This window comes from Monodelphis domestica, chromosome 3 (genome assembly GCF_027887165.1).
Source record: "Monodelphis domestica isolate mMonDom1 chromosome 3, mMonDom1.pri, whole genome shotgun sequence".
NCBI classification, from domain to species: domain Eukaryota; kingdom Metazoa; phylum Chordata; class Mammalia; order Didelphimorphia; family Didelphidae; genus Monodelphis; species Monodelphis domestica.
The window spans coordinates 22,267,055-22,290,938 of NC_077229.1; the positions used below are offsets into that span (position 1 = coordinate 22,267,055).

Here is a 23,884-nt window from a genome sequence, read left to right on the forward strand (position 1 = left end):
AGCCACGCCTCCTACGCGGGCTCGCTTGGGCGTAGAGGGGAAGGGCCTCTCAGTCCTCCGATAAGGCCCGCCCCAAGCATGCGCCTCGACTCCGACGAGGCCACGCCTCCCTACGCGTGACCCGCCTGCGCAACCTGCTCAGGCCTTCCGTTACGGACCCGCCCACCACCCCAATTACTTCGCTCCACCTCCAAGGGGCGGGGATGCCCAGTCCATGAGTCACAACCCCGCCTCCGCGCTCAGGGAAGTCGCCGCTTTACTCACTCACCCGCTGGACCTGGGAGGAGCCGCCTCTGCCGCTAGAGGAGAGCGTGCGTGCGGAGGCGCCAAAACCCCGCCTAGGCTTCGTAACCACTCCTATCATTCGCTCGCCTAAACTCAGTGGGAGGGGCTCTCTAGGCCCCGCCCTCCACCGGATGCGTGATCACTATAGGTCCTGCCACGGTGGTGGGGCTATAGGGGAGGTGAAGGCACCTGGAAAGGAAGGTGGATAAAAGTAGAGGCCCCCTGGAAAGGAGCAAAGATTGTGGGGGGAGAGCACTCCATCTTCACACCACCCACTGGGCACAGTGGAGGGCAGGATCAGAGCTGGGGCTCAGGCAACCAGGCATGGCTGTAAGGTCTGCAAAGCGCCCGGGGTCCCACAGCTAGTGTCTCCAGTTACATTCGAACTCAGGTCTTACTGATCCCTACGCCCCTTTGCTTCTGCTCTAACCGGGAAGCTGGCAGATATAGTCACCCACAGGTACGGTATATTCACTTCGAGGTGGCTATGGGAGGAACGGCACCTAGAGACCATCTGCTTTTAGCTACTCGTTTTACAGATTGGGAAACTAAGGCCAGCGAGGTTTGCAGCCGACTGACGAAGGCTCCATGATAACCCTGTCTAGTCCAGCCGGGGTAGAAATACGCTGTAAAGCTTTCGAAATGTGACGTCCCTGAGTTGCAGCCCCGACATCTGCGGGGCCGAGGAGATCACTCCTTAGCCAGGCAGTTCATGCCATTTTGGGACAGTTCTCTCAAGCCGTCTCGTGTTTCCTCATCACCTCCTATTCAACTATAAGCATACTGTCCTCTGGCATGCTCTGGGCTAGACTCTGGTGAAACAAAAACACACGGAAAGACCGTCCCTGCCCTGAGGAACTTACATTCGAATAGAGGAAGACAGAAGGTAAAAGGACTCCTCCTTCAAGGCTCTGACCTGGTGCCACCTCCTCAAGGAAGCCTTCTCTGATTCCCCTCACACACCCGCACTCACTCCGCAGTGAAAGTGTCCTCTCTCCCCCCCTCAGCGTTTCCTCAAGCAGTTGGTGGGGATCTCCCCTTGGATGCCACCACTCCCTCCCTCCCTGGCATTCTACGTTTCTGTGTACCCACGACCACCACTGTCAGGTGCCTGGACGTTTGCAAAGCGATTAATCGACCTCCTTTGAGCTGCATCACCCCTTCAGTGGAAAGGAGATGAAGAAACTGAGGTGAATTAATCTGCCCCTGGACACACAACTGGTGCTTCCGAAGGGCTGGATTTGAACTCGGAGTATCAATAAAGAAGAATGTAAAGTCCCTGCTAGTAGGAATCATTTCATTCTTTTTACTTGTGACCCAAGCAAATGAGATCATAGTTGTAAAGCGCTTAGCACGGTGGTAGGCTTGGAAAACCCTTATTCCCTTCCTCTTCCCAGCCTGGCACACAGGAGGGGGGTGCGTATAGATCTATGAACAATGAGTCAGGCGCCTACTGTGTGCCCCACACCGTGCTAAACAGCAGCGATATAAGCCCGTGCTCCGGGGCTCCCGTTCGAAGCATATGCAGCCCACCCGCTCCTCGCACTAGAATGGAAACTCAGCGCCAGCTCGGGGCGGAGCCTGGCACCTGGGAGATAGGAGGTAGGGGTGTGTGTGAGGCGGGGAGACAGAGAGAGGGAGGGAGGGAGGGAGAGACAGAGACAGACAGAGACAGAGGGAGGGAGAAAGATGAGAGAGAGACAGAGAGAGGGAGGGAGGGAGGGAGAGACAGAGACAGAGGGAGAAGGAGAAAGACGAGAGAGAGACAGAGACAGAGAGAGAGAGACAGAGACAGAGAGAAGTAGGGAGAGAGAGGGAGAGGGAGAGAGAGACAGAGACAGAGAGAGACAGAGACAGAGAGAAGGAGGGAGAGAGAGAGAGAGGGAGAGAGAGAGAGAGACAGAGACAGAGACAGAGGGAGGGAGAAAGACGAGACAGAGACAGAGAGAGAGAGACAGAGACAGAGGGAGGGAGAAAGACGAGAGAGAGACAGAGACAGAGACAGAGACAGAGACAGAGAGAAGGAGGGAGAGAGAGAGAGACAGAGACAGAGAGACAGAGACAGAGACAGAGAGACAGACAGAGAGAGATAGATAGAGACAGAGAGAGGGAAAGAGAGGAAGAGAGACAGAGACAAAGACAGAGACAGAGACAGAGAGAGAGACAGACAGAGATAGGGAGAGAGACAGAGAGGGAGAGAGAGAGAAAGAGAGAGAGAGAGAAGGAGGGAGAGAGAGGGAGAGAGAGAGAGGGAGGGAGAGAGAGACAGAGAGAGGCAGAGACAAAGACAGAGAGAGGAGGAAGAGAGAGGGAGAGAGAGACAGAGAGAGAGAAGGAGGGAGAGAGAGGGAGGGAAAGAGAGACAGAGAGAGGCAGAGACAAAGACAGAGGAGGAAGAGAGACAGAGACAGAGAGACAGACAGAGGGAAAGAGAGGAAGAGAGACAGAGACAAAGACAGAGACAGAGAGAGACACACACAGAGACAGGGAGAGAGACAGAGAGGGAGAGAGAGAGAAAGAGAGAGAGACAGACAGAGAGGGAGTGAGAGACAGAGATGGAGAGAAAGAAAAGAAAATGGAAAGAGGAGGGGGAAGGGGGAGAGAGAGGAAAGAGGAGAGACACAGACAGACAGAGACAGAGACAAGAAGGGCGGGAGGGGGCGTGGAGCTGAAGCTAGCCTGTCCCCTCCCCAGCCCACCCCCATCTGCTCTTGGGCACAGTCTCGCCCGCTGGCCAGGCAGACTGAGTCTAAACAAAAATCAAGATCAAAGCCCTGGGCAACCCTGGTGCCCGCCCATCCCAGCAGGCGGGGGCACCCAAGCACACCCAGTACCTGGCCCACAGCAGACGAGGGATTTTCCTTTGGGGTTGACTAAAGCCCCTTGTAATTAGAAGCCAGCCTGACAGGTTCAAGCTAGGACAGCGCCCGGCCGTGGGCCCTGCACAGGCTTCTTGTTAGTGCCTCTGCTCTGGGAGTCTGCCTGGCATGTGGCAACCTGTGCCGCCTGGCACTGGTGCCACGGTTCTGGCCGCATGTGCTGGCATGCAGTGGCTCCTGCCGCCTCGGGTCCCCAGGCCGCGGGCAAGGACATCCCTTTGCTCCCCAAAGCCGGAGCCCTGATTGGCTGGGGCCTCTGCACACGGTGTCATCCCAGGCCTCCTTTGGGACTATTTCCTCTGCCTTCACATTCGGAATCCCAGCGCCCCCTGGGACCTCCAAGGGGATCCAGTCCCTCTCATAATTGGGCAGGCTCCCCTATCACTGCTCCCCCACCCCAAGGGACCGTCCAGCCTCTCTGCTTGAAGAAGCAAGCCCCCAGCATCACAAAGTAGCCCATCCCCCTGCTGGGCAAGCTCACATCAAGCCCTGAATTTGCTCCTTCCTGTCTATATTGGCACCTCAGGCTCAGAAGGTTACAGATTTAGATCTGGAAGGGACCTTAGACCTTATCTAGTCCAACGTCATCATTTTACAGATGAGGAAACTGAGGCCTCAACGATTCACCCAGTTGTACGGAGGTGGGTTCTGCACAGAATCAGTTCTTTCCACCCACTGCTTTCTGCTGCCACCTCTCCGCCTGGAGAATGGAAATTCCTTGAGGGAGGGTAAGGAGTTTGCTTCACTTCTGCCTTTATATTCCAGGGTCTAGCCCAGCCTGGGCACGTCAAGCTTGTTGAACCCCATTCCTCCTTGGCCACGCGGGACATCTGTTCCCTTTTCCACGCTGCCCCTCTTGACTATCCCCTGCTCCATCCCAGCTGCTCTGGAACCCATCAGAAGTGGCTAGGTTGGTCGCCAGCTAGCTTTCCTCTTGTCTCCCAGGGGACAAACGTCTCCTTTCCATTCTGCCCCCCGCCCAGCCTAGACATACCCTTGCTTACGCACATGGACTAGGTCGGATGGGGCCAACAACCCTACTGCCACCACCTGCCTGCCTGCATTCTCTCTGGCTGCCATCCTGTCTATGGATGGAACAAAGGACTTGCCATCCGCCCCACAGCTGCGCCCCTGAACCTTCTCATTTGCCCTGCAGCCTATTCTTTTCTCCAATTCTAGGGGGAGAGCAGGAACTGGCCTGATTTTACTATTGGCATCCCCAGCCCTTGGCACCCTTTATCTTACCCAGCACCCAGTAAGCATTTCATGAATATTCTGTCACTCATGTGACCGTTCTATGGTCCTGGAAGGACTTGAAGACAGAGCTTATGTGTCAAGGCTGCTCCATCTCCGGCCAGTCTTACTTCTCTTCCTGTCCTCTCCCCTCCTTTTCCTTCCCTCCTTCCCCTTTCCTCTCCCCTCCTTCTCTTCCTCTCCAGGTTAAGCATCCCCAATTCCTCCCCTCCATCTTGTATGGCTCCCTTCTTCCTCTTTCCCAAGCTGCTTCCCTAGTTTGCGCCCCTTCCCTTTGGGGCTGGATTAGCCTGGGGAGCTCCCAGGGTCTCTTCCTGCTGTGGCCGCCTCTACCACACTGCGGCTTGTTCGGACATTTTCCCATCAGGCCCTTCTCCAGTTCAAGGACCTCTCTTGACTCTCGGTTGTGGCAAATGGGAATGCCTGCCTCCCCCCCTCTGTCGTCCCAGCCTGCAACGGTAGAACGTCAGAGCTCTGCAGGGACCTCAGAGGCCGTCCAGTCCAGCCTGGACCCGGACAAGGACATTTCTGACAAGTGGCCATCAGCCTCTGCCTAACGAGCCTCAGTGAGGGAGAGCAGCCCTTCATATGCCCACCTTCTCGTCTCCCAGTCCTTTGTCCTCTTGGTTGCTCTCCCATGGGTGCTCTCTTTCCTAAAGGCCTTTGTGACTTCTCCCGAAGAGTTTTAGGGGTGCCCCAGCTTTCCAGGTCCAGCCCACTATTGAACAGTCCTCTGACCTGGAGGGAGTCCTCACTAGCACCTTTGGCACCCAAGGCAAGCAGGGTGCAAGATGTCCTCAAATCAGCTTCCCCTGCCCTCCCTCCTCTCTCCAGTTGGACACTACCCATTAACAGGACAAATTAAGGGAGAGGTGGGGGCGGAGGGAATGGGAGGACACAGTCCCATGGGAGGCGGAGAAGTTAGGCCATAGGTCACTATCCGGAGTCACCAAGGTTACCCGGAGTCTCATACCAGAGATGGAGGTGGTCAGGGCTTGGCTGGCCGGAGAAGGAGCCCGTCCAGGTCCTGGAGGAGCTGTGGGGAGGAAGTGAAGGAACCTGACTTCTGGTAGCTTCCCATTTTAATTAATTTGGGGCCCTTCAATCGTTTCAGTCATGTCTGATTCTTTGTGACTCCATTTGGAGTTTTCTTGGTAGAGATACTAGAGTGGTTTGCCATTTCCTTCTCCAGCTCATTTTACAGATAAGGAAACTGAGATAAATAGGATGAAGTGACTTGTCCAGGGTCACTCAGCTAAAATACTTGAGTGGCTTGCCATTTCCTTCTCCAGCTCATTTTTACAGATGAGGAAACTAAGGCAAGCATGGTTAAGTGACTTGCCCAGTCATACAGCTAGTTTACCATTTCCTTTTCCAGCTCATTTTACAGATGAGGAAACTGAGATAAATAGGATGAAGTGACTTGTCCAGGGTCACTCAGCTAAAATACTTGAGTGGCTTGCCATTTCCTTCTCCAGATCATTTTTACAGATGAGGAAACTAAGGCAAGCATGGTTAAGTGACTTGCCCAGTCATACAGCTAGTTTACCATTTCCTTTTCCAGCTCATTTTACAGACCAGGAAACCAAGGCAAACAGGGTGAAGTGACTTATACAGGGTTACTCAGCTAGGAAGGTCCGAGGTCAGATTTGAACTCAGGTCTTCCTGACTCCAGACCCAGCACTCTGTCCACTTTGCCACCTAACTGCCCATTTTAATGAACTAGTACTACTAATTATTTGTCCTTCTGCAAAAAGAGGGGATTAGACTAGCTGACTCCAAAGGTCTCATTGGATGCAACAAGGAGCAGTCAAATCATTGAGTAAGGATTAATGACCTACTATGCGCTGAGCACCGCGTGAAGTGCTGGTGTGGCAAAGTGGGTAGAGGCTGAACTGGGAACCTGAAAAATCAGGCTCTAAGCTCCAGGTCTGAACCAGACTGGCTGGGTGGCCCTGGGCAAGTCCCTTTACCTCTAGCAAGGATCAGGGCATTGACTCCTTGGGGATTCTCATGCCAAGGAAATTCCCGGGCTGGACACAAGGTAAAAGAAAAAAGGGCAGGGTGCTAAGCTCCCGAGATCCTGCTTCAATAGTCCACAGTCATTAAGCACCTACTGTGTGCCAGGCGCTGTGCTACCTGATGGAAAATCTCCATGTAGGCAGAGTTCTCTCTACTTCAGCACCTTGGGGAGAGCTCCGGGGGCCCACCCCAGCCTGGGCTCTGGAACTTGGGAAGGTTTCCCCCTCCAGCCAGGCTCTCCATTTTCTTCCCTGTAAAATGAGGGGCTTCTAAGCTCCCCCCCAGCACTGACAGTCTGGGTTCCGAGGCCCTTGGTTCCCCCCAGCACTAATTCCCATGATCCTCCAGGACGAAATGTCCTTTTGCTTCTTACAGCCCCGACTCCAGGGAAGTCTGGCACCAAGCTCCTCCATATAGTTTGTTTGTTCTTGTGGGTCAGAGCCTGGAAAGAGAATGGAAGCCAAATCCCCCTTAGTGGCCCTCTGCTTTCTTATCTGTAAAATAGGTGTTCGGTCCAGGGAGAATGTGAATGTGCCCATTCCTGCAGAGTCTACCCCTCCCCTCCCCCTCTTCTACGCATCCCCTCCTTTCCACAGGCACAGCAACTGCCCTTTATCACCTCATGCCTCCCAGTGGGTCTCTCCTCTACATGGCTCTTAATTTCCTATTCTGGAGACACACTCCTGCTCAAAAAGCTTCAATGGCTCCCTATTGCCTCTAGGACAAAATGCAAATGTACCTCTGCCAGGCATTCCAAGTCTTTCACAATGGCTCCCCTCTGTCTTTCAGGCTGCTTACACATTACTTTCCTCTGCCCATGCTCTTTGTCCTAGCCACATTGGTCTACTTGCCTCTTCTTATACAAGACATCCCATCTCTCATCTCTGGGCATTTGCATGGACTGTGCCCCCTGCCTAGGAAGCACTCCCTTCTTCCCTCCCTCTCCCTTCCTCCTGACAGAATCCCTGGCTTCCTTCAAAGCACCCTGCTCCCACCAGCTGTTAGTGATGCTGCTTTCAAATGACTTTGTACAGGGTGTCCCAAAAGTCTTAGTCTAAGACTAAGTAACTTATTTTATTTTAATTTTCTTGGTTGTGTGCACAGCATCCTCCTCTGTCCTCTCCTCCTCCAGTAGAATCAATGAACAACTTTAAGGTAGGGATTTGTTGTTGTCATTTTCCCACCCCTGACAGCCTAAATGAGAGACCTTGGGCAAGTCATTTAACCTCTATTAAAAACATTTTTAACCCTTAATCTTCTGTCTTAGAATTAATACTGTGTGCTGGTTCCAAGGTAGAAGTGTGGTAAGGGCTAGGAAATGGGAGTTAAGTGACTTGTCCAGGGTCACACAGCTAGGAAGTGTCTGAGGCCAAATTTGAACCCAGGGCCTCCCATATCAAGACCTGGCTCTCCATCCACTGAACCACCTGACTGCCCCCCTTTAACCTCTAAATGCTTTAGGCATCTCTCTTAGATGTGGAGGACCCCTCCTAATTCTGGCAGTTCTTTCCCATTTCTCCTGTCTAGAGCTCACTTTGTACAGATTTATTTGCCTGTTGTCTCCCTCATTAGACTGGAAGCCCCTTGAGGGCAGAGACTATCTTTTGCCTCTTTGGTATCCCCAGGACACACAGTAGGAGCTTAATAAATGTTTATTGATTGACTAAGGGAATCTTGAGAGCACGATTCATACCCAGATTCTCCCAGTACCACCATCACTTTGTCCATTCTATCCAAACATCCCCAGCCAGGACATTGACTCCTCAGGACACCCCTTCCTTCCATCCTCAGCAAGCTCAGTGCCTGGCTCTCAGCCCTGCTCTCCTTCCTTCCAAGGAGGCAGGTGACTCCTCAGCCTCCCCCTGGATACTCCCCCAAACCCTTCACCTTTCCATGAGCTACTCCTCAGTGACCCACCAAGGTGGCCCTTCCCGAGAGCCTGCCGAGTCCTCTGGGACCTTTTCTTTGGGCATACCTCTCTTCCCCTGCGATTCCCCACTGTCTCTGCTAGCTGTTGTCCCCACTGTCCCAACACCCCCATTTCAGGAGCCACAAGGCCTTCAGAGGCAAAGAAAAATCCTGCTTGGCTTTCAGAGCCCCGGCAGCCTTGCCCTCTTCCATCTTTCCACTCTCTTTACACGTGACTCTCCAGGAACTCCGAGAGCCGGGGCCACTTCACATTCTTGTCTTTGGCCTCAGTTTCCCCATCTGTAAAATGGTGGTTTGGTTTAGCTCACACGTGTCTGAGAATGAGGACAGCAACCCTCCCGGATGTAGCCCAAACCACATTAAGATACGATTGGGAAATATTTAACAAAAGAAATAAAATATAGTAGAACAACAATCCATGTTAAAATGTGCTTTTCTTGGTCAATCTGTAGCCTGCAGGGATCCTTATGTACAGTTTAGTGGTTTCCAGCTTTCTAAGTTCAAATGTGGCCTCAGACACTTACTGGTCAAGTGACCCTGGGCAGGTACCTAATCCTGTTTGCCCCAGTTTTTCTTTCTTAAAAATAAAAATAAACCCTCACCTGCTTAGAATCAATACTGTGTACTGGTTCCAAGGCTGAAGAGTGGGGTAATGGGGGTTAATTGACTTGCCCAGGGCCTCTCCTCTGCTTTCTTTGTTTCTTTTCTTCCTCCCTTCTTTCTTCTTTCTCTTCCTTCCTCACTTTTTATTTCTTTCTCTCTTCCTTCCTCTCCTCCTCCCCTTTTCTGTCTTCTCTCTCCCTTTCTTCTCCCTCCTTCCTTCTTCCCTTCTCTCCTTCCCTTCCATTCCCTTCTTTCCCTCCTTCATTTCTCCCTTCCTTTTTTCTTTCTTCCTCTCCTCTCCTTCCTTCCTTCCTTCCTTCCTTCCTTCCTTCCTTCCTTCCTTCCTTCCTTCCTTCCTTCCTTCCTTCCTTCCTTCCTTCCTTCCTTCCTTCCTTCCTTCCTTCCTCTGTTTCTCCCTTCCCTCCCTCTTTTCTTTCTTTTTTCCTTCCCTCCTTCCTTTCTTCCTCTTTTCCTTCCTCACTTTTTCTCTCTCTTCCTTCCTCTCCTCTTCCTTTTTCTTTCCTCTCTCTCTTCCTTTCTTCTCTCTCCCTCCCCCTCTTCCTCCCTTCCCTTCCTTTTCCTTCCTCTCTTCTTCCTTTCTCTTCTTTTCTTCCTTCTCTCCCTCCCTTCCTCCTTCCTTTTCTTTCTTTTTTAAAATTAAAAAGCATTTTAAGCATAAAGGAACACTTTTTTTGGATTGCTTCCTATCCAGTATCGGCTTTCCTAAGGGTTTGGTTAAGTTTGCCTGGAAAGAAAGAGCCGACAAGATGCCCATTTGCTGCTGTCAGGTGATCAGTGGGCCCCAGACTCCTCCATGTGCGCCTAGGCGTCCTGGCCCCCTCCCCCCGGCCCCCGATCCTGCCGAGGCCTCTCGCAGATTAAAAGCCTGCACAGGTGATGGAAACATTCCATAACTGGCTAAAAATACAGTCAAGACTGTCTAGGTCACAGGGCTTAGGTGCTCAAGGTCTTTGCTTCAGCTGCTTGGTCCCCGACACGCTCATCATGGAGCCTCCCGGGAGATCCATTTCAGTGGCTCCCACGTGGATGCCTTTCAGAGCTTGATTTCATGGAAAGAGTGAGAAATAAGGACTCCAGTGAGTCCCGGCTGAGGCCTTCCACCCCCCGGCCCCTGGGACACACATCGGTTCTCAGCTGCCGGAGGGAACCCGAGCCCGGTGCTTTGGGGAGCTCGGGTCAGAGGAGGGCTGGGAGAGAGCCAGAAAGGGTGCCTGGGGACTCGGGCAGGGGCCAGGCCTGGAGAGCGGGGAGGTATCTGGGTTATGGGGAGTCACCCCGTCCCACACCGTGGAATTCTGGCACTGGCCAGCTCCCCGGCCCATCCATCATCCCCACGGCTGCCACGCTGATCCTGCTCTGGAGCGAGCGTACAGAGCTGGTCACGTTCCCTCGCTTGCCCGACTGCTTTTCGGAAGCCCCTGTGAGGCGGCACCCGCCTGCCTTTCCTCCATCGGTCCAGCATGGGGCTGCTGCGGACACAAAGCCAGAGCTGAAAACAGCTGTTGCCCTCCAGGAGCTTCCCTTCTCCCGGTGCCTGATGCCCCTCTCCAGAGCTCGGGCTTTGCCCAACCCTGCCTGGGCCCCAGATGTCCTCTCTTCTCCCGAGCCAACGTCTCGCCGGCCTTTAGACAGAGAGGACTTTGCTAGGGAGGCTGCTGCCCCGAGACCCCTGGGCTTTGCCCTGGCCTTACAGCCGAACCTTTCTACAGCTGCTGTCTCCCTCCTCGGAAATGTGAGCTTCTGGCTCTCTTTGCAGCTTCGTCGCTTAGTTGAGTTCTGTGACTGGCTCTCTGGGACCCTGTGGGCCCCAGTAGGCCGATAGTCCCCATGGGGTTGCCTTGGCAAGGAAGCTAGAACAGTTTGCCACTTCCTTCTCCAGTGGATTAGAGCGAGTAGAGGTTAAGTGAGTTGCCCAGGGTCACACAGCTGAAAAACGTCTGAGGCTAGGTTGAAATCAGACCTTCCTGACTCAGCCCAGGGCTCTATCCACTAAGCTACCTCGCTGCCTCTGAACTTCGTAAACAATAAAGGGACAGCTGGGTGGCTCAGAGGATTGGGAGCCAGGTCTAGAGATGGGAGGTCCTCAGACACTTCCTAGTGGGGTGACCCTGGGCACGTCACTTAACCCCATTGCCTAGCCCTTATCTTCTGTCTTGGAACCAACATACAGTATTGATTCCAAGACGGAAAGTGAGGGTTTAAAACAAACAGCAAGCCACTTAAATCTCTGCCTGCCTCAGTTTCCTAGAAAGGAGAGGGACTGTAGAAGAGGGATGGCAATAGCTTCTCCCTCACAGGGTTGTGGGGATCAAATGAGATATTTGTAAAGCACTTTGCGGACCTTCAGGGGATCGAGAAGTGTCCACAATGATTCTTTTTCATTCATTTGTTCCTCTAATGCTCTCATCTCCTCTTAGAAGTCTTCTCTTATCCTCACATCAGGAAGGACCTTTCTCATTTCTTCTTCTTGCACTCATCTTTGTAAGGACAGTAGCGGCTGCCCTGCCGATGAGCTTCCGCTGGGCATCCCCTCCCCTTGCCTTCTACTTCCCAGCCACAAGGACTGAGTTTTTCAGATTGTGGGATGCTAACAAGATTCCTAAGAGCCAGTCGAGGCCTCCAGGTGAGGAGGGGAGGGTCTTCTGCCCTCACCTAGAGGACTGGGTTCAACCTTGGGCACCATGGTTTTAGGAAGGGCTCCCATCAGCTGAATGCCCAAAGGATGGCAGGCCAACTGGCCGGTGAAAAGCCTGGAAGCTCTGTCCTATGAGGATCAATGGAAGCAACTGGGAATAAGTTATCTTGGAGAAGAGAACATGATAGTGTGACGAAGGTGACTTGGCCACACAGCTAGCTGTTAAATGTCTGGGGTGGGATTCAAACTAGGGTTTTTCGGAATCCAAGAAATGTGTTTATTTTACCATACAAGGTGCTGGGCAGTGGAACACAGAGAAGTTGTGATTTAAACACCTTGTTCTATTTCCCTAAGCCTCCATTTCCTAGTCTGTAAAATGGGAGGAAGACATAGGAGAGAAGATAAAATCTGCCCTTTTAGCTCACTAAATCCTGTCACAATTAAAATTATATTCAGAGACTGACTTTGGATGAGAATTAAGTTTATTGATTAGATCAGGCTGATGGGTGGGGCCAGCATCCCGGCAGATAAAGTGATATGGATCTCCATGGTTCTCTTGGGACCAGGGATCCCCCAAACTGGGTCAGACAGTCTAATAGATTTTTAGGGTCTCATTTTTCATCCCCTCCTTTGACTATCCCAAGGCAGCTTTAACTGGTGATGACTAATTGAGCCTCTCTAGCCTTTCCCATCCTCACGGGTAGATTAGCTCACTGCCCTAGGTGACTATGAGCCAATGAATGAGGCATTCACACTTTGTGGCTACTGCCCACCTTCAATGAAGAGAGAAAAGTCCTCTCTGTTGCAGTAGCTGCTCGTGGGGGTGGGGTGGGATGGAATGGGGGTGGTGGGGTGGGATGGAATAGGGGGGGTGTCTGCCTGCCTTGAGTCCCTCCCCACTCCAATCCATCCTCCATTCAGCCACTAAAGTGAGTTCCCTAAGTTCAGGTCCTAGGTGGAGTGGTGGAGAGAGCACTGGGCTTGGAATCAGGAAAACTCACCTTCCTGAATTCAAATTTGGCCTCCGACACTTACTAGCTGTGTGACCCTGGACAAGTCACTTCACCCTGTTTACTTTAATTTCCTTACCTATCAAATGAGCTGGAGAAAGAGATAGCCAAGTACCTCAAGACAAAGAGTTGGACATGACAAATGACTGAACAAGAATATTGGGTCCTTCCCTTCGTGTCAGGCCGCTAACTCAGTAAATTCCAGGGGCTCCCTGTTGCCTCCAGGATGAAGTACACAATCTTCTGTTTGGCATTCAAAGCCCTTCCTAACCTAGCTCCTTTCTTCCTATGGGGAAGGGACGTCATGAAGAAGCTCCCTCTCTGGCTTCCTTTATTCCCAAGAAACTTCTCAGCTTTCCCAACGCTCCTGAATTCGAGTACTTTCCATCTGTTCCTTCTTTCTTATTTATGCTCTATTGAGCTTGTTTTGTACATGTTCATTTGGGTGGTTCCCCTAATTGTTTCTGAGGGCAGGAACTCTCCATTGCTGGGCATACAATAAACACTTAATAAATGTTTATTTATTCATTGGACTCCTTTGCCCATCTTGTTCTGGTTAGGTGGGCACAGTGTGCCAAGCTTAGAGATGCTGAGAGATGATTGGGAAAAGGGGGACGAGCCCTGCTCTCCAGAAGCTTCCATCCTAACGCAGGAAGACCACCAAGAGAGGGGAGTGGTGGCTGGTGGGGGGATCCCAGAGACAATGACTGCCCTTGAGATCTCTAGAAAGGGTGGTCAGGGGCTGCCTCCTTTCTGAATCTGGTTCGGCCAAGAAACGGAGAGCAGACGCTGGTGGGGGTAAATCCTGGGGCCAGAAGTAGAGCCGATGCTGCCAATGGCCAAAGCACTGAGCTCCAACAAGGAGGGGATCAGCTTCTCCAAGGATGGAGGTTTAGAGCCTGAAGTGATGGGAGACATCATCCAGGACAAGGGGAGGCCAGAACTCCTCTCCTGACTGACTCTGGTCCTCCTTCTATGACCCAACCAGCTCCCAGAAAGCCCCACTCTTTTAGTGTTGGGGAGGGCTTCAGACTTGGGGAATCTTGGTCTCAGAGGGGACACCTTTGTCTTCCACAAGACAGACAGACGTGGAACCAGCCACACAAAGGTGTCCCTGACTGGTACAATCTCCTCAACCCTTTCCTCCATAACATTCTTCAATCCCTTAATGCCTTGGACTTGGAATTGGGAGAGCTCTGAGTTCCAATCCTGCCATCTAAGCTTCAGTGGGATCCCCTGTAAAACTGAGGCTGATAATACCTGCAGTAGGACCTACAAGTCAGTCAATAAACATGAATTAAGTGCCTGTTGTATGCCAGGCACTGTGCAAAACTTGGGGATAGAAAGAGTCTAGAGGGGCTGACAGTGAGAGAAGCAGAAGCACAGAATGAATTCCTAGGTGTGAGTCTCCTTGTAGTGGGCCCACAGGCCACCAGGTGGCGCGAGAGCACTGGGCTGGAAGTCAAAAGATCCAAGTTCAAATCCAACCTCAGACATTTACTAGTTGTGTGATCCTGGCCAAGTCACTTAGTCTCAGTTTCCTAATCTTTACAGTAGAAATAATGATGACTCCTAATAGCTATGTTTATGAGGATCACACAGACATTTCTAATATGCGTTGCAAACCATTACAGGTTAGATTATTGTTACTATTATTATTATTTACCAGGATGGGTTCAGAAGGGATTGGATTCTTGATTCTTGATTTAAAAAATCCTTAAGAAGGGGGCAGCTGGGTGGCTCAGTGGCTAGAGAGCCAGGCTTGGAGAGAGGAACCCTAGATTCGAATCTAGCCTCAGATACTTCCTAGCTGTGTGACCCTGGGCAAGTCACTTACTTAATTAATGTCCATTGCCTAGCCCCGAACACTCCTCTGCCTTGGAACCAATATTCAGTATTAATTCTAAGATGGAAGGCAAGAGGTTAAAAACAAGCCAGCCCTCAATTCTTGGTGTTCTACCGTCTCCTGTTTCTCCAAATAGATTGTCCGTGTCCAGAGAGAAGAACTCAGACGTGTGATCTTCCTAGATACACACAGGAACAAACGTCAGCCAAAGGTGAGAAAAAGGTCCGGATGTGAAACCACCAACTTCGGTGCCATCCGGCTTTTAACAGAACCATAAATGTAGTGTGATAGTCGCAGAATTCTGCTTACAGGGGAATGCACATGCATGAAGCACCTACTGTGTGCCAGGCACTGGGGATACAAAGAAGAGCAAATTCACTTCTTCCCTTCCCTCTTTGAATTAATATTGGTTCCAAGGCAGAGGAGCAGTAAGGGCTGGGCAATGGGGGTTACGTGACTTGCCCAGGGAGTGTCTGAGGTCAAATTTGAACCCAGGACCTCCTGTCTCTAGTCCCGGCTCTCCATTCACCAAGCCACCCAGCTGCCCCCTACAAACAGCTTTTAAATGTTGGCCCCCCCTCTCCACTCATCCATTCCACCTTGGATTCTCTCCTCCCTCATGAATATACTGAAGCCCCAAAGACCCCAGTCATGCCTCCATTGGCCAGTCGGGGGAGAAAGCTGCCAGGTTCTCAGTCTTCCCAAGTCCTGGCGGTTCTCTTACATGACTTCCAGGATCACCTCATTGGGGCACCCACCATGTAAGACTTCTCTGAATCCGGCAGGGGCATTTTGTCACATTTCGCACCCAAACCCTGCCTGGCACAGGCCTTGGTGGGCAGCAGGTGCCAGGGGTTGGCCAGGTGGACTTCTTCATCCCCACAGATGGTGGGATTTCGAGCTCTCGGGGGTTTCGGGTTCAAACTCGGATACTGGGTGACTTAGTGGGAAGAGTATCCCGGTTGGAGTTAGGGGACAAGCTCCATTCTGACTCTCGCTGGTTTGGCCTCAGTTTCCCTTTCTGTAAAATAGGAATAGCAACTCACCTCTTGGAAGCCCTTTGTAAACCTGGAACATTTCATCTTCTACAAAGGCCAGTTACTGCTTTCTCTAGGTGGTGCCACAGCAAACAGTCAGAAGACTCCGCTTTATGAGTTCAATCCCGACCTCAGACCCTGACTAGCTGTGTGACCCTGGGAAAGTCACTTACCTTGTTTGCCTCCATTTCTTCATCTGTCAATTGAGCCAGAGGAGGAGATGGCCAACCACGCCAGGGTCTTGACAAGAAGGGGTCTCAAAGAGTTGGCTAGGACGCAGAGAAATTCTTTCTGCTCCTGAACCCCGGAGCTTCTACTAGGCAGTCGGTGGGGTAGTGGATAGTTAGGAAGACCCCAGACAAGGGACCCTGGCCAAGTCACTGCACCTGTGTGCCTCAACTTTCTCATCTGTGGAATGGGGGAGAAGGTGGCGCCCATCTCCTGGGCTTGTCATGAGGACTTTGGAAAGCCCTCTGTACATGCTAAATAAAAACTGCCTGAAATGAGGAGCTTACTATTACCAGAGCAGAGTTTGCTACTTAATAGTCATTAATAGACTCACTATCAGGTGCATTGTTGTTGTTCAGTGTCTGACTCTTTGGGGCTTTCTTGGCAGAGATGCTGCAGGGGTTGGTCATTTCCTTCTCCAGTTCATTGGAAGGATGAGGAAACGGAGGCCAACAGGGTTAAGTGACTTGTCCAAGGTCACCCCGCTCGCGTCGGATCTGAACTCAGGTCCTCCTGACTCTAGGTCTGTGCTCTCTCTGCTGAGTCCCGTTGCTGCCTTCTGAAACGTCCGATCCTGTCGAAGCCCAGACTTCAGTGTCTCACTGGTGGAATAATAACATGTGACTCCTAGCTGTGTGCTTCACCAGCGTTATCCCCTTTGGTCCACACAACAGCCTCGGGAAGAAAGGGCGATTTTTATTATTTACATTTTACGGGTGAGGAAACTGAGGCAGGCAGAAATGAAGCGACTTGCCAAGACTCCCACAACTCATAGGTGGCCCGGCACACAGTAGGCATCTCATAAAAGTTATGGATGAATTTGCACTCGAGTCTTCCTGGCTCCAGGTCCAGGGCTCTCTCTGCTGGGTCACCTTGCAGCCTCGACATGAAGCCATCCATCCAAGCCAGGGCAGCGTAGTGGCAGAAGGCTGGCACTCAGTAGACCTGGGAGAGAATCTCCCTCTCCACTGTGTTAGCTTCTCTGAGCCTCAGTTTCCTTCTTGGTCAAATGAGGGGGGAGAGGACCCCTGGCTTTGAGGGGTTTTTCAACTCTAAATAGGCTGTCATGTCCTGCTTGTGACCTGAGCTGGTCAGATCTCTCCAAGTGCCCAGGGGGCAACCCTCTCACCCCCAGATGGAGGGGTGGGATCTGGGGGGGCAGGTCTCTCGTGCTCCAGGCCCCCGACTGCAGCACATCTCAGCCTGGGCGTTCCTTCCACCCCTCAAACTCAGCATGTCCAGGACAGAACTTCCCAGCTTCCCTCTCTGTAGAGGGCACCAGCATCCTCCCTGGCAGCCAGGCTTGCCACCTCGGGGGCATCTCTGCCTCCCCTCAGCCCAGGAGCTGCCACAGCATGTCCAGAGAGGCCCCTTTCTTCAGTCCCCTTCTGCAGACTTTTCCTGGCCTCCTCTGTCCCCCTCAGAAGTGCCTTCCTCCTCCCCCCCAGATTACCCATCAGCCCCCCCATCGTCCCACTCCAAAGTGCCTTCCTCCTTCCCCCATTCCACACTATTTCTTGTATATACACAGACATTCTCATCTCTGCTCCATTAGATTATTCATTAATAACCCTTCCCTTCTGTCTTAGACTCAGTACAGTGTGCTGGTTCCAAGGCAGAAGAGCTAAAAGGGGGGTTAAGTGACTTGCCCAGTGTCACACAGCCAGGAAGTGTTTGAGTCAGATTGGAACCCAGGACCTCCCATCTCTAGATCTGACTCTCCAACTCATTTTACAGATGAGGAAATTGAGGCAAACAGGGTAAGTGACTTGCCCAAGGTCATTGTTCTCAGCAGCTCAGCTGTGAATCGAGGCAGGAGAAGAGCATCAAACTCTGGTTCTGGGGAAGAGAGGGAGGAGATTAGACTGACTGGATGGAGGGCACAGGAGGGGAACACTTGCAGACAGATCAGTGGGATCTGGAAGTCAGAAAACCTGAAACTGGGTCCTCCAATTTGTTTAGCCCTGGGCAAGTCACTTAGTCCCTTGGAGCCTCCATTTTCTCCCCCATAAAATGGGACAACTAGAAACTTGCAGAAATTCGTAGAGCCTTAAAAAGGGGCAGAAAAAAAATGCAGGTCCTCAGAACAGCCACAGTCAGTACGTGGCTGGTTAGCACAGTGAACACGCTGGACTCGGGAGTCAGGAAGATCCGAGTCCAAATCCTGCCCTGGAAGCTTCCTAGTTCTGTGACTCTGGGCAAGTCATGTCACCTGCCTGCCTCAGTTTCCCCATCCATGAAATCAGAATAATGATATCACCTATCTGGCCCTCCAAGCTGCTGTGTGGGGATTACACTTGGGGGAAAATGCCTTCTAGAAGGATTAATTTTTTCTTTAATATTCTATTTTCCCAATTACTGTAAAAACAATCTTTTGCATATGGGTCAGTGCAGAGCACCAGCCTTGGAGTCAGGAAGACCCGAGTTCAAATTTGGCCTCTGTAACTTACTATCTGTGTGACCCTAGACAAGTCACTTCACCCTGTTTGCCTCGATTTCCTCATCTGTCAAATGAACTGGAGAAGGAAATGGCAAACCACTCTAAGAGCTTAGCTGTGTGCCCCTGGACAAGTCATTTATATCCCTGTTTGCCTCAGTTTCTTCATCTGTCAAACCAGCTGGAGAAGGAACCAAGTATCTTTGCCAAGAAGACCCCAAATGGGGTCCTCTGGAACAAGGAAGAAAAAGGAGTTTCCGGAAAGAGGTGATCCAGCTCAGTGGGTGGAGCGCCAGGACCAGAGGCAGGGTGACCCTGGACAAATCACTTCACCAGCACTGCCCGGCCCATCCAGCTCTTTTTCCTCCCAGCCGGCATGCAGTAGTGACTCCGGGAAAGAAGGGAAGGGTTGACATCAAAGGCGGGGGCGGCTCTTCTGTCCTGGGCCCGGGGCCATTTCTACAAGCCTGGCGAGCCTCGGGTGCTGCCCATTCCGGCCGCTGTGGTCCCTCCTCCCCGGCCCGTCTGACCGCCGCCTCTCTCAATGGGGCCCTTGTTCTCCCGCTCCTCGCTCCTCTAAGAGCTGTCCAACCTCCTCCAGCTTCCTCCGCGGCTCCTCCCTCCCCAGAGGCCTTCGGGAATCCTGACCGGAAGGTGGCGCTGCGCATGCGCAAGGCTGCCGCCCCCGAGTCTGTTCTGGCTTCAAGCCTCCTCACTGGCGGAGGGGAGAAGACCGAGGAGCCGAGGGGCCGTCCTGCTCGAACCCTTCCCCTCCACTACTGGGGACCCGCTCCGAGGCAGAAGAGCGCTAAGGGCGGGTCGATGGGGGTTAGTGACTTGTCCGGGGTCCCCGGGCCAGATCGGAACCAGAACCTCCCGCCCCGCCCCGCGGATGCCGCCTGGGTGGCCCTGGCAGCCCTTCTCTCCGGACACACGGACAGCGCACACATTGTGTGGGATTCCAAGGGAAAACGGAGCTGTGTGACCCCGGCCAAGGCGCTCTGCCCCGCTGGCCTCAGTGTCCTCATCTGTAAAATGCGGATAATAGTAGCATCTGCCTCCCAGGGAGGATCAAAGGAGCCGGCGGGCGCTTCGTAAACTTTAATAGGCTGTATAAATGCTGGTGCCATTACTAGCAAGCTGGGAGGGGCCTCGGAGGCCCCTGGCCCCAGCTCTTGAGAAGCCAAGGAGCCATAGCCGGGATTTGAACCCAGATTCTCTACCTCCATCTGGGGCAGCTCCGGGGCACAGCAGTCAGACACACTTATTAGACCCTGGGCAAGCCACTCCACTCTGCTGGCCTCAGTTTCCTCATCTACCAAATGAGCTGGTGAAGCAAATGGCAAACTGGCTGTGTGACCCAGGGTAAGTCACTTCACTCTGTTGATCTCAGTTTCCTCATCTGTAAAATGAGATGGAGTAAGATATGGCAAACCACTCCAGGATCTTAAGTGTATTACCCTGGGCAAGTCATTTCACACTGTGTGTCTCGGTTTCCTCATTTGTCAAATGAGCTGGAGAAGGAAATAGCCAACCAAACACTCCAGTTATCTTTGCCATGAAGACTTCAAATGGGGTCCCAAAGAAGAATCGGACTCGACTCTGAGACCCAGACTGAAGGGGGACTCAGAGGATGCGCCCAGCACCTCTGGGTCACGGATGCAGAAGCTGGGGGCAGAGGAGAGGAAGGAACTTGATCTCAGGGTCCCACAGCAGCAGGCTATCGACAGAGCAAGGGCTACAGAGGACCCAGCCCAAAACGCCAACCATCTCGATGGCATAAAAAAAGCCAAATGACAGACTTAAAAAACCCCATCAGCCTTCCCAGATGGAGAGAGGATGAGCCTGGCCAGTGCTGCACTGGCCCTTCGAGCTCCCACGTCTACATTTCAGTTTGTAAAGCATTTTCCAATCCACCGGCTCATCGGATTCTCCCAACCATCAAGGGTCATCCCATCGCCCCCATTTTACAGATGAAGAAACTGAGGTTCCCGCAATGGGAGTGACCATCCAAGATCTGGCCTGAGTAGCGCCAGTTGTGTGCTTCTGGCTCGGCCCTTTGGCCTGATGATCCCGTCTCCTCTGGCCTGGCCTGTGGTCTGTCAGAAAACTTATGTAGCTGGGACCCAACCCAATTTCAGTGCAAAATGCGATGATGTAACACATACACCCACATCACAAACCAAGGTGACATCACAAATACTAGAGGTAACAGTGGTACCAAAGTGCCTTCAAGGGACCCGAACAAAGCAAAACAATTTGTCCATACATGACTGAACCAGAGAAAGGCAGGTGACTAGAAATATTAAAAAAAGGAAAGAAACGCTATACATACCTATTTTTTTTCCTAAGCTAGCTAAAATAAAATTTAAGACAACCAAAATATGGTAAGGTAATCAATCTTTTGTTGATTTTTTTTTTAACTATAGATCCGCTGATTTAGAAATCCAGTTGTAGTTTGGGGTTCTGGTCTAGTCTAGTCAAGCAAATTGCAAGTTTAGCTGGGACGATGGCATTCCTTCGTGTCTGGGCTCTGTTCCCCGGGAGTAGCTATCAGCATGAGCGGCACGCCTCTGCCTTTGTGCTGAGAGACACCAAGTATGCTTAAGAACCTGTGCGATTCCTGGGGTTCAAAGGCACTGGGACCGACTGGGGAGGGAGGTCGCTTGGGTTCTGGGCTTTCCAAAGGCCCCCGGTTGCCTGGTCCCTCCTGCTAGATGGTGAGGACTTTGAGAGCAGCCAGGGGAAAATGAGGAAGCGAGAGATTGGCAAGGTAGGCTGCCGTTTTCTGATTCCCGTAGATTCTCCAAAAGCTTTTAAGCCTTCCTTGTTGGGGAGTGCTCTGAGGAAAAGCTGCTAGGCCGGCCCTTTGGTTCCTCGAGGATGGATGGATGGATGGCTACTTTATGGGGGTGTCCTCGAAGGAATGGTACAACAGGGCAGGGTTCGCAGTCCACCGTGGTCCCTTCCCCATCCAAGGGGAATGTTCTGGTGAGGCTGCGAGCGAGGCCAGGGAGAACTCTCGAGAGCTCGTTGGAAGGGAGGTTCTAGGAAAATGTGATGTGACCTGCTCTCTCCTCTCTACCGCCTGCCTAACTGGCCTTTTTCCGCTTCTTTTCCCTTTTTCTTGGCATTCTAGCACCCTATCTATATGAGGCGAAACAGTGGCATTCCAACCTATGGACTTCGACAGTCCATCCTCGTTAATAAACGGCTCCAGGACTGTTATGTTGATACCCCCACTCTCACCAATATTTGGACTTCCAAGACGTATGCAAACCCGAGCGTAGCTTCGAAGGGCGGCCTCACGTCTTCTTGGGAAGTGGTCAAGAACCCCCTAGTGTCGAGCTCCTTCTCGCTGGTTAAGTTAGTCCTCAGGAGGCAGCTGAAGGACAAATGCTGCCCAATCCCTCCCAAGTTAGGTGCTGAGGGGAAGGCGCGGAAGATCCCAAAGATAAAGACCAAGGGCACCGGGCCGGTGAGGGCTGACCCGGGGGACAGGGACACCGAGGCTGTCCCAGACAAAGACAAGAGCCCTTCTGGGAAGCCATCGGGCACATCGGATTTGATGAGGTCTACAGGACCTGATAGTGAGGTAGACAAGACACATTCTGATATACCTTCCCTCCCCTCCCCCCAGCCCCACAGATGACAGGTAGAACCAAGAATTGGGCAAAAACAGGCCCCAGGGTGACCTGTGTTTGTACCATCTGTAGAATGTCCTGCCTCTATTGAGAAGGGGGGAGATAGCTCGACACCTCTTATTTTGCACGTGGAATTATAGAAGGGAGAGCTAGAAGTTAGGTGATTTACCCAAGGTCATACAGATAGTAATTAGTAGAGCAAATATGAGAGTCATTAAAAAAAAGAGCAAAGGTCAAGACTCTGAAGAATATGAGTCTCCTCCTGGCCCAGATATATAAAGTTCTTGGGGATCTAGAACTCTTCCAAACATGGCCCCTTCCCATCTTTCTCCTACTGCTGGGATCATCCTTCCCAAAGTCAATGGTCCAGTCACCCAGCTCTATCTGCTGATCATCCCTACATGCCATTCCACCCGCCATGGCTTGGAATTCTCTCCTTCCTTAGTTCTGCCCCTTAGAACCCCAGGCTTTCTTCAAACTCATCTCAAACTCCATCTTCTTTCTGCAAGAGGTCTTTCCTACCCACCCCCCAGGTTACCGTCCACTTCTTTTGTATTTGTCTCAAATGTGCTGTCTCCCCACCGTCCTGCCTCTCTGACCCGTCCTGGCTGGGTCTCTGGCCAAGTCTCCGCCTCTCAATGCTTTAGGGAAGTCCCCAGGACTCATAGGTTGCTTAGATGCCACCAGTAAGCATTGGTAGAATTTCCTCCTCTAGGAGTTCCTTAGATTCACCAGATGATGGGTCAGATTCCTACCCTACATTCCATTTTCCTGCATTAATGTAAGCGACTTGTGGGCAAGGTCTATTTTTGCCTTGTATTCCTGGTCCAGCACCTTGCAAGTGTTGATTGTTTGTTGACAAATCAGAGATGTGCCCAATGGTCGGTGGACTTCCTGGTTCTGAGACTGAATGGCCAAACCACTGATACCTTTGACCTTTCTCTTTTCCTATCTAGAGTGAAGAAAGTCAAAAGGAGGAAAAGGAGGCAGCCGTTGGTGAAGATCTCCAGGAAGGGGCTGTTACCCAAATCCCCCTAGGGAAAAGCGAAGGACCGGTGGGGGAGACCCAAGTTGACCTTCCTCTAGGAAATCGAGGTGAACCACCCCAGGACACGCTCATCATCCACGGGCTCTCTGCTGAGCAATACACAGCCCTGTACCACTCGGTGGTGGAGCCCATGCTGTGGAATACATCAGGAACCCCTAAGAGATATAGCTTGGAGCTGGGGAAGGTCATCAAACGAAAGCTCTGGGAAGCCCTGTGCAGTCAGGCCACGGCCCCCAGCCCTGAGGGAGCAGGCTCCGGAGGAGTTGCCAATAATCCCGGGCCACCCGGGAAGCGCCCAGGTCCCAAACCGGACAGGGAAGCCGGTGAGCAACCAGCGGTGCCCAAGTGGCCCAAGCTAGAGTAAAGAGCTCGGGGGAGAAGCAGAGGAATAGAACCATCGAAGAGTAGGACTAGAATATTTGTACTGGATGTCGGAAAATAAAAAACAACACTTTGTACTCAGGATGTGCCTTCCTGGTCTTTTGCTGGATGGGCCCAGGGCTCTGGCACTGGGCACTCACTCCAGCCTGGCCACAAGGCACCATCCTGAGGGGGGAGAAAGCAAAACAGTTGGGGTTCTAGCCCCAGCTCTGCTATCTACTAGCTGTGGAACATAGGGTAAGACCTTCCCTTTTTGATTAGCTGGGGGAAAGGGGTTCTGCATTAGATTGGGGGGCCTTGATATTTTGGAGATCTTGGACAACTTGGGGAATATCTGAGCCCCTTCACAAGGTATTTGTGCACACATAAAATACAAAATACATAATCGAGCCCAAATAGATGAAAATCCAGTTGTCAAAATGCCAAAATGAGCTCCTTGAGCTGCTCTCCTGGGTCCGGAATCTTTGCATTAAATGACCCTGACCCTAACACTGGCTAATTTTTAACTCCATGATCCCTGTAAGGATTCTCTCTCGAGACACTTGATTTTATTCTTTCATTTTCTTTCCTCAAAAAACCAAACCAAACCAAACCCTTATCTTCCATCTTGGAATGAAGACTGTGT

At 51.9% G+C, this 23,884-nt stretch overlaps 1 protein-coding gene across 5 annotated transcripts; it reads left to right on the plus strand.

The window, feature by feature from the left end:
- Nucleotides 1-50: 50 nt before the first annotated feature.
- On the plus strand, nucleotides 51-23,341 carry C3H22orf31 (chromosome 3 C22orf31 homolog). Of its 5 annotated transcripts, none has more exons than XM_056821551.1 (5): nucleotides 51-1,887; nucleotides 3,763-3,892; nucleotides 14,621-14,695; nucleotides 21,326-21,781; nucleotides 22,787-23,341. In XM_056821551.1, the coding sequence occupies exons 4-5, from the start codon at nucleotides 21,338-21,340 to the stop codon at nucleotides 23,240-23,242; spliced, it is 900 nt and encodes a 299-aa protein (XP_056677529.1). In that variant the 5' UTR covers nucleotides 51-1,887; nucleotides 3,763-3,892; nucleotides 14,621-14,695; nucleotides 21,326-21,337; the 3' UTR covers nucleotides 23,243-23,341. The 5 variants fall into 5 exon arrangements, with proteins under 5 accessions (XP_056677529.1, XP_056677530.1, XP_056677531.1 ...); XM_056821552.1 differs by having other exon boundaries at nucleotides 3,763-3,805; XM_056821553.1 differs by lacking the exon at nucleotides 3,763-3,892.
- The last annotated feature ends 543 nt before the right edge of the window (nucleotides 23,342-23,884 follow it).

Excerpts from the sequence above, each read along its gene's own strand:
- C3H22orf31 (XM_007490491.3), top strand. Across the intron at positions 21,782-22,786 it reads CTACAGGACCTGATAGTGAG|AGTGAAGAAAGTCAAAAGGA; the intron begins GTAGACAAGACA and ends TTTCCTATCTAG.